Genomic DNA, 10,667 nt, shown 5'->3' with positions numbered 1-10,667 from the left:
GTTTATATATTTAACCCATAACTGTACATATATGGGAATATGAAGTATGAAGTAAGTGGGAAGTAATATGTGGGAAATGTGAGTAAGTGACAAAAATGTTCAAATTAGGCTCTGTAGTGGAGGGGGTAGAGCACTCGTCCTCTAAACCAGGGGTTGCAAGTTCAAACTTCGCTGGTGCCTAAGTTGAATAATTATTCCTAAGGGATGCTGTGCTGTAGTTGACTGCGTAAAGATGAGAATCAGAAATTCTGATAGTCCAGGTCACCAAATGCACACACATACTCACACCATTATTTAGTTACATGTCAATAATGATTTTGTGTTCATTTTGGTTTATGCCAACTGAAACAGCTTGCATGTTCTCTTCCTCAGAGTATAGTGCTGGTGTGGTGAAGAGCATGGTGAAAGGCAGTGCTGTTGATCAGGACGGACACATCCATATTGGAGACATCATACTGACTGTGAGTTGCAACTTAAGAAGCACCATAATGACGGGCTTCCATGTGGAGCTCGGACTTCATGTGGTCGGTCAGTCTGTGACGTCAGTCATGTATGACATATGACTTCATATGTTTCAGCCGGATCAATGACTTCCTTTATGGAATTAAAGTAGAAAACATATATGTTTTCTATGTTTTCTATTATTTATTCCCATATTATATTTTTTCACTATTTATTCATAGCTAGGTAGAGTCCTCATATACGCCCTTCTGGGGTTCTTGCCTCTTCCTTGCACTTATGTTATTCTTTTGTTCCATTATACATTTGTTACTGACTTTGATTGTGCTAAATCAAATCTCTAATTGATATCATGACATCACCTTAGTGACCTTACACAAAACACAAATGAGCTGACCTATGATCTATCATTTAATGAAGGCTTTGAGTGTAGTGAGTACATAGGGCTGAGGACCATGACACATGAAACTAGAATTAGATAAACACATGGAGAGACACAGCCAGATGAGCACTTCTTTATCTAAAGCAGGAATAAAGTAGGCATACTCAAACCATGTGGTGAGTGTTAGTAGGCCTTTGCTTACACTGCTCTTTTATTGTGTCAAATCTCTCATTGTAAAGTTAGCTGTAAACTTACAGTAGCCTATAACCTCACTGAAACTACTTAGCTCATCACAGTCTTGTTGGTGTCGGATAGGGACTGTTAAATTGGCACGTCAGGGATGCCCCATGACGCATAATTATATTTTGGCCTAGATTTAACTTGTCTTGAAAAATGCATTTCTCTTAGCAGTAATGCAATACATCCACATGGGGGCACTCAATCCTCTATTACAGTAAGAAGTTGGCTTGTCTTACCAATGTGTAGTTTGTCTCACCCATGTATGCAGAAACCAAGTCAGACTCATCAATAGCAAAGAAGAACCAAACAAAGGACCAGGGTTGCCTAATGCCTATATGTTTTTTCCTTATTAGAAGTGTTTTGTTTTGACAATAACATTTAGTTGTCACTGTCAGCTAAATACAGAGCTGGCTGAAGCCTATAGCCTACTAATAATAACCGTAATGCAGTAAACATTTCTGTCTACTCACTCTGTGTCTCAGAGGAGGGCTGTGAACAGTTCAGAAGCCTGAATTTAGCTTGTTATTACATAATAACAACAGTGTTTTTACCTGTTAATAATCTCCCATTGATATAATACCCAACTTTTATGACATCACTGAGCAATTTATTTCATTGATGGTTGTTGAGGTTAATGATGATTACTAGCCTATGCTGAAACTATAATACTTTATTTGATTAACTGGACCTCATTATGCTTACAGTTAACATGTAATAGTTTTATAACATTTTATAATTAGACAAGTCTATCCACATCACTGGCATTTTACATTTAAAAGGCTGTTTGATAGCCTCACAAAGCCAATAAGACATCCATCCATCCATCGTGAGCAGAGCGGCGCTCCACTCTACCAGTCAGTCCTACTCTTTATAAAGATCTCACTCCCACAGCCACCCGGGCATTTGGTTCAAAACCAGCAAAACTTTATTAGAAGAATAATAAAAACAAAACACAAATGCATTAAGAGGTTAAGGCCTTTCCAGGGAGATGGAAAGGCATCAAACTAGACCACAGATTGTGATTTGTCCAACCGCCGCTCATCGTCGTCGTAGCGTCGGAAGGTCTCCCCCAGCAGCGGTTCCAGGGCCTCGGCTGAGCGGTACGAGTGAGCGCGTACGGCACAGGCGATGACAGCGCCGATTATTGCCACAACCAGCACCGCGGCAACAATTCCTATGGTGATGATCTCAGACACGGTGAAAGCACGGGCTGTGAAGGAGACCAATGCAAAGGTTATACATGAGGATGTGTTTAGTAACGTTGTTAAGACATCGCTCTGGATGATGGAAATAAGGGGAAAGTGTTTATCTTGGAGGTGGGCTTTCGATATGTCTCTTGAGTAGGCACATCTCATGTTTAGGCTTACCTTCCTTCTGTGCAGTGCATATCATTTAATAATTCACATTGTTTTAGATAATTATATGGCCCATATTAGCCTGTATTTGGTATAGTTTGTAACTTTGCATTTATCCATATATTTTTTAGAACTTTAACTTGTAAATATTTCTTACTGTCATTACCCATTGTGCACAAACATAAACTTACCTACTTGGCAATAAGTGTAATTGTGATTCTGATAAAACACTTTGGCTACACCCTTCTAAGAACTATGTTACAAATATCACAGGAAACTTGGGACATGTCCATGTTTGCAAATTGCAGGATTGTCTTAAGAACTCTCAAAATACTGCTCTGCGGATGCCATAGGAAGCATGTCAGTGTGGAGGAGGTGCTATTTTCTGTGCCCATAAGTGTCACTGTACCTAAAGCTGTGCTAGATTTGTCCTGTGCCATTCCAGTCACTGGTGGTGCAAGGCTAAACACAGTAACATCTAATAGAGCTTTTGTATGTTCTCGCCTGAACTGTGTGTGTGTGTGTGTGTGTGTGTGTGTGTGTGTGTGTGTGTGTGTGTGTGTGTGTGTGTGTGTGTGTGTGTGTGTGTGTGTGTGTGTGTGTGTGTGTGTGTGTGTGTGTGTGTGTGTGTGTGTGTGTGTGTGTGTGCGCGCGTGTGTTACTCACTAGGCCATTGGACCTCATACGAGTATCCCAGGTTGTCTGGGGCAGCGACAAACATCTCAGCATTACTGACCGGAGGCCAGAAGGGAACCATGTTGAACCTGCTGTTGTGACCAATAGGAGCATTTTCCTCAGGGTACACTGCCTCACCTGGAGGAGATGGACAAAGCAGAGACTTGGTTTACACTGCAGTCTCAGGAGTGTAAGTGTGTATTTTTTTTAATCCATTTTGTGTGTGTATTTGCTCACCTGGTCTGTGTCGGCTGAGCCACTCATCAAAGATTGCGTCTGTGAAGGTGTGCAGCAGCACGAAGATGGGATCATTGGGGGAGAGGTGAGTCTGTCCACCCGTACCGTTCAGGAACAGATGGGCCAGGTTATGGAGACTACGGACCACAGGGTCATACGTCCCCTGGGGGGCACTATATCCTAGAAGATGGGAGTAACATAGCCAAGCAGGGATGTCAAATTGTGTTTTCTCTATTTAAGTTTATACTGTATGCTGGGAGGGTGTTTTTCAATTTGCAACCAAGTCACACAGGTGTGCTTAAGTGTATTTATCCAGACCAGAGCCTCAGCCTGAGTATCTTTGGCAAGAAGGATCCTCAGAGTTTTTCCATTTGTAACTCGAGAGTGTACAAAATGTAGCTGAATGGACCCTTATATTTGTATACTCTCGAGTTAAAGTAAAACAGAGGATTTTACTGCACATATATTAAGTTGGAGCCTGGGATCCAGCCTGACCGCTACGTTCTGCGTTTTATTTTTCTCACTTCGCTTCACAGTCTGGAAAGCCTCCTATCTCCGTGCCCAAATGGGAGAAAACAGCCCGCGGCTTCTGATTGGTCTGTAAGGGGGGGGGGGGGGGGGACCAGTGTTGTCCAATGTAAAACTCGAGTCACTTCCTAACTTGCCTACGTAATGGAAGTACGAGTCAAATAGGACCCTGGCCAGACTGAGTAGCGAAGTGACAAAAAGGCTGGATTCCAGGCTAGTTAAGTTGCCCACCTTCGATGGTGTTCCTGAAGCTCTCTGAGGAGGTGGAGTAGTAAGGAGGGGTGTCGAAGGCATTGAGCTCCAGACAGTCCACCACATCCTGGGGCTGAGGCAGGCTCTGCACCATGGGCCGTGCCACGTTGCCTGCTGGGTTCCTCCTGATAACACTGGTCTCTGTGCCTAAATGGGAGGGGTACAGTCCAAGGTCAGACCTGACAGGCATTAATAAACATTAAATTAAATTATTCTCTGCTACTCTTTTAAATAGATAAATAAATAAACACAGTACTGGCGCTGTGAAGGAAAAAAAATCCCTTTGCTTATCTACACTTTTAATAGCTTTTTCTTTTCTCTCTCAACTTTTTGAAACTTCACACATTCTAACAATCGCTTGGAAGATGTCCCAAATAGGAGCTTCTTTCTAAATTATTTATTTAAAAACAATACTGAGTGGTAATTATGTGAGCCAAGAACACAACTCTTTTATTCTTGTGCTCATTTAGTAGCTATACTCTTACACGTGAACGCACACGCACGGATGCACGAACACACACGCACACACATGCATAAACACGGACATGCACGAACGCACACACACACGCGCACAAACACACACACACACACACACACGCACACGCACAAACACACACACACACACACACACACACACACACACACACACACACACACACACACACACACACACACACACTACAGTGGGTAACATAACCAAGTTGTATGACAGTCTGCTTTGAAGATTATGCACTTAGATCAAAGGCGCCAGTAGACTGCTAGATTCCTTCCTTTAACAGGCACATGCCCAAATTAAGCAACCCCCTCGCCCATTTAAGGAAATATGTCTTGTAGCAGAAGGAAATACCACCTCAGTCATGAATCTCTAAGAGGATTAAAAAGATAGACCAGACCACTAACATGTTCACTACTCACATGCTCTAACTAGTAGCGTGGAATTCACCCAGCGTTTCCCCTATACATAATATAGTTCGTTAAGGATCGGTGGCACACTATGGCTTAAGAGTATTAACATTCTTGAGTATTTAGTACTACAGTACGTAAGGAAACAAGGTTCATTAGCAAACTGAAACAAATGCAGTGACTGAGGAAATCTTGTGACAGTATGTATTGTGATTTATAATCCTTCCTATAGTATAATCGGCTAAATTGTTATTATTTCCATTATTCCAGTATAGAAGTATTAACTCAGTTAGACGGTGCAACCTTTGGACAATGTGTGTTGCATAAGGGAAAAAGTTTCAAAGTCAGCCGTACAGGTTTAGATGCACTGGAACTTTGGAAATAGCACTTCAGATGCACATGCCATTTTTAGAAGATACTGTTAAACTAGCGGAATCATCTCTATACACATTTTTTTCAAGCAATATCAAGGGCCCACAACAGCTGTGGGAGACATTGATTAAAGTAGTTTATGTTCTGCATGCTCTCTTTATGTGCTTTTCGTCCGCCTTTCTGACGCAGTTAGAACAACATTATCAGTACACACACATCTCTGTTGTTATTACCTTCAACCACACATGCTTCTGTGTGTTTGTGCTTGGTTGTATTTGTTTTCCTCTGTGTGTGTGTGTGTGTGTGTGTGTGTGTGTGTGTGTGTGTGTGTGTGTGTGTGTGTGTGTGTGTGTGTGTGTGTGTGTGTGTGTGTGTGTGTGTGTGTCTGTGAGTAAGAGCAATTGTCCTCACTGTTGCAGATGGTGCCCAGGGTGTCGTAGTCCTCCACACTCTCACAGATGACCCTCCACTGAGAGAAGACCGAGTTGGTGCTGAGGGAGTTCATGTCGAAGCTGCTCCTGGCTCCCAGCAGGTCATCAGTGCAGATGTCACACTCGCTGCCTCCAATGGCAAAGTTCCAATAGGGCAGTGCAAAGGTCGGGTCCCCCAACATGTCCTGTATGGATGGTGAGAGGAAAAGCTACAGTGTGTCTGTACATAAATGATGAATGGATGGAAATATAAGAGTAATAATAATAGTAAAAGCAGTCGTAATGGTTAAAAACAGAACTCAAAAGCTAACTAACCACTTTCAACATGGTGTCATTATTGTTGGGCATGTCATTATAGGCAAACATAAATAAGTAGATACAAAATTCTAAATTGTTTTAAAATTCCAAAAACTTTCAACGTTTTCAATAATATTTCAAAACTTTTAACATTTTCTAAAAATATGGCTTTAGTGGTTAAGTATTTCTCCTAAATTGTCCTACATGGTAGGACTTTACTGTGTGTTACAGTATATGATCCTGTATATAAGTGATCTGTTTTCACATCATGCCTTTGACCTTGATGTTCTGCCCCCCCCCCATCTCCCATCACACTATTGCTCCAAAAGCCCTCCCTAATGTCCCTATTATTCCTCCTCCCTAGGTCTCGCTCTGCTCCTTTACCCCTCTCGCCTTTTTTTCTCTCCTCACTTGCTGTTTTATTTAAGGGAAGGGATTAAGGGAAGACCCTTCTCTATCTCTGTCCATCCTTCTGCCTCGTTCCCTCATTTCCTCTGCTCTCTCTCTCTCTCTCTCTCTCCCTCTACAGTACCTGCATGTCTCGTTCAAGCTGCAGCAGGTGGTAGCGGTGCCAGGTGACGAAGCCCGGTCCCTCGTGGGAGAAATCCACTCCACCGAAGCTGGCCTGGCCCGGCCCAAGGTAGGTCTTACTCACAGAGTAGTAGTGGGTCCAGACGAAGTAGTTGTAAATAGTGATGTTCTCAAACTGCGGGGTGTTTCCATCGGGGCCAAGTATTTCCTGGTACCTGGGGACGAGGACGTGCAACAGTTAACCACATGAAACCTAGCATCCCTAATCTGGGGTGAAAATGTTTGAAAATAGGGGATTTACAAGCCCACAACGCCAATGTTATGGGCCTATAATCAACACAATTTTAGCCTTGTCAGAATGAAGTAAATTTTCACCATGAAAATCAACTTGTATGAATAAGGCATGAACCATATAGTTTTCTGTACATGCTAAATACTTATCGGTGATTTTCGTATCATCTATTCGTCACACCCCTGGTGTGTAAAGACCTTTAGCACCATGCTTTTTTTTGTTTGTTTTCTTTTTTTCATCCACACACTTCCTCTACCATCTGCCATTGTTTGTTCTTTTTACCCCCACCCCATCCACCCGCCCCCACCCCATCCACATACTGTATGCCTCACACTTCTGTCCTCGTTTTCCCTCCTCAATCCTTTCTGTTTTTCAGGGCACAGTCGAAATCCAGTCCATCTTCATTAATTTGAGCTGACTGATTTGTACTGGTACTCTGGTAGACTGCGTAAATATAGTTTGTTCCAATTTAAACCACAAATGGTAATTTGTTATTTTCCCTGAGTGTTGTCTGTCTTTAACCCCCTTCAAACTGGAGTCCAAATATTCATTCATTCATTTTAAACAATTGTCAAATCTGCTATTTTCACTATTCGTCATAAAGCGAAATACAAAGTATATACTGTAGGGTAAGTAAGGAGCGGTATTTTATGGTAAAAAAATAAATGTTAAAAAGTCCTCTATATTCTGATGTTAACCGTTGCTATATAGACTGAGTGTTTGTTCTGTAACAGGTATCTCCCTGTCTCTCCTGCTCTTTAGTAAACAGAAAATACATTTTCAGGTTGGTATACCAATTTCATCCAATCAGGAGAGAAAACTCATACAGGATACAGGATAAACAAGTGCAAGTGAAAGTGGAAGTGATAAAACAAATAAATGAAAATGAACTACGGTAATAAGATTGGAACTGGAACACAAGCTGAAAAATGGTATTTGTGGGGTTCTCTGTCCCGATTGGATGACATTTGTGTAGCAATTATTACTCTCAGAATATAGAGCTAGTTAACACTTATTTGAACAAAAACAAAAGATACCATTTACACCACCTTTAAGTAAGGAGGGAACCTTTTAAAAGACAGAACAGCGAATCAGTTGGGAGGATACCGTTCAGTATATACTGAACCTTATGGATCGGCCTAATATTGACTGCCCATAATTACAAATATGTATACAGCTGTGTATGCTGTATGTCTACCGTCTTGTGCAGATGACCAGGTCAGGGTGGACAGTCCTCTTAGCCTCGTCCAAGGCATTCACAAATGCCTGCTTCTCAGCTGCACTCATCTGCATCACGTTCCTCCTTACTAGAGAGATCATTAGAGAGAGAGAGAGAGGCGGGGGGGAAGGAGGGAGGCAGAGAGAGGGTGGGGGGAGAAAGAAATAGTACGAGCAATTAGTGGTGATTCAGTATTTTTTCTCATTAATTTTTGCAAGAGTACAGAAGTTTGAAAGCAACAGCAAGGGGTAATTTGACGATTTCGGATGGTACTGTACATTCAAACCGCCAATGCTCAGTTAACCACTTAAGCCCAGTGTTGTACGACAAATAGAGAAAATAGCACATCTACAAGCTTGTGAGCTTGTAGATGTACAATTATTGCAATTTTGGAAGATTTTGAAAATCTTGCCCAAAATAGGGATTCCAGGGCAAAAGTGGTTAAAGATGCCAGCCACAGCTCTTACCCACAGAGATCCTCTGGTCACAGTCAGGGCCAGTCCACCCATGTCGACAGCGCCCACAGTTGTACCCACTGAAATTCCCATTACACTGGCAAGTGCGGTTGAAGAATCGTATCGGCCACCTCTCCCTGTCGTCACGTCCGTCATGAGGGTACTGGGGTCCGTGGCGCCGGGTGTCAGCCGTGATGGCCACACACTGGCCCCGTCCGGTAGCGGAGCCACACTCGTCCCCCACTGCCCCCGTGGGAGATGGGCAGCACTGGCCACTCTGCAGCCCCTCAGGGGTGACACACTCTCGCGGAAACTGCCCTGCCGTTAGGGTGACGCACAAGGTCACCGTGAGGAGACACGCTCGCCACATGCTGCCAAAATATGAGGATAAGTTAGAGGGTGGAGAGGGGCGTATGAGCAATTAATATTCTGAGACGAACAGTCAGTCGGTGGTGCAGTTGGTGATGGCTGAGCTCGTAATTATTTCATAATGTGCGGATACATTTTTGGATGAAAAAGTTGCTTTATAAAGACGCAAGTGTGTTAAAAATAGAACTAAGTGCGTAATGCATAGAGACAAAACAATTTACTCAATTTGTTATAGGATTCAAATGTTTCTCTTTCTCTCTCTCTCTCTCTCTCTCTCTCTCTCTCTCTCTCTCTCTCTCTCTCTCTCTCTCTCTCTCTCTTTCCCTCTCCCTCTCACACTCCCTCTCGTGAATTTCCCTGCTGTCAGTATTCATAATTCACAAAGCCATTAGCTTTCAACTTTTACAACTTCTGAAGTGCTTTCAATAAGACGGCACGCGTTTGTTTTCCTTGAACCTTTTTGTAGTTACATCTGCTACTTCCTTTTGAAGTTCACTGAAGAATGAATGAAGCCATCTCTGATCCCGCGGCATGACGAAGGCAATTGTATAACAGCAAAACAGTCATGACCATGACCAAAGACTGTTAAAAGTATAATTTTATCAGCTGGCTACCGAAAAGTTTTGCGCACCTTCTCGAACAAAAGTCTCTGTTTTGACAACAATGATCTTGCAAAATGATATCTGATACATTCTTCCACTCACATTATTTTACATTATTTAGTCAGGTCTGAGGCTAGTTTCTATTGACATAATAAATAAAAATATTAACTTGTCTCCCTACCTCTGACTGTGCATGTTGGTCTTCTTTGTCTGTTGTACAGCAGCCCCCTAGGGGCGGGCCTGCCCTCTCATGGCTTAAATACTGTAGCTCTTTAGCGCATGACCCCACACACACACACACACACACACACACACACACACACACACACACACACACACATACATTCACAAATACATGCACACACACTCAGACACGCACGCCCGGAAAACCTGCGAGTTCAAATACTCATACACATCCCTCGTGATGCTAACCCAGCAGGGGCCCATCATCTAGGAGCTCATTCATGCACGCTACGGAAACCTGACTCCCGTAATACAGTATACATGCTTAAGCCACTCATTCTCTGACAGAATTCTTGGTCTTCTCCCATTGAGTTTCTTTCCAGAAAACCCCAACGGCTCTTTAATCACTTAAACCCTATATACTTCGTTGACAGGAGTCTCCCAGGACTAGACCCCCTCCTTTTTCCCCCCCCGCCACACATCTCCTTGACATAATTAGCCGATCTACAAGCTGGCAACGTGTCAAATTGTCATGCATTGTAAGCTTGCAGATCTGCTATTTTCAGCCCAGAATATGGACTCTATACCTCACAATTCCGAGCTCTCGCCACCATCCGTCTTCGTTGTGATGGATTTCTCCTCTACTTGTTCCCCTTCTACCTGTCTCCTCAACTGTTGTCTCTCATATTTCTTGCCCTTGCATTTCTGCGTAAATAGTCTTTCCTAGGACAGTACCATTTTATGGAAGCCATGACTCTGTGTAGATACTGTAAGATATATAGCCGAAGATTCGGGAGGTAAAATACGGTTGGTTTGCGGACTTGTCACCATGCAGCGTGCACCGTAGGAGAGACATACGATGAGACGGGAGACGGGAAGAGTGTC

At 42.9% G+C, this 10,667-nt stretch overlaps 1 protein-coding gene across 1 annotated transcript; it reads right to left on the bottom strand.

Moving 5' to 3' along the window:
* Positions 1–1,994: 1,994 nt before the first annotated feature.
* On the bottom strand, positions 1,995–9,797 carry tyrp1b (tyrosinase-related protein 1b). The gene is made up of 9 exons (XM_084075024.1): positions 9,781–9,797; positions 8,641–8,999; positions 8,153–8,261; positions 6,664–6,877; positions 5,815–6,019; positions 4,108–4,275; positions 3,349–3,528; positions 3,103–3,249; positions 1,995–2,291 (listed from the first exon to the last, which is right to left on the bottom strand). The coding sequence occupies exons 1-9, from the start codon at positions 9,792–9,794 to the stop codon at positions 2,086–2,088; spliced, it is 1,602 nt and encodes a 533-aa protein (XP_083931150.1). The 5' UTR covers positions 9,795–9,797; the 3' UTR covers positions 1,995–2,085.
* Positions 9,798–10,667: the final 870 nt, after the last annotated feature.

This window comes from Gymnoscopelus microlampas, assembly GCF_963454915.1.
Source record: "Gymnoscopelus microlampas genome assembly, chromosome: 2".
Classification (NCBI taxonomy): Eukaryota; Metazoa; Chordata; class Actinopteri; order Myctophiformes; family Myctophidae; genus Gymnoscopelus; species Gymnoscopelus microlampas.
The sequence above is the reverse complement of the archived record's forward strand: the minus strand, read 5'-3'. Positions and strand labels throughout refer to the sequence as shown.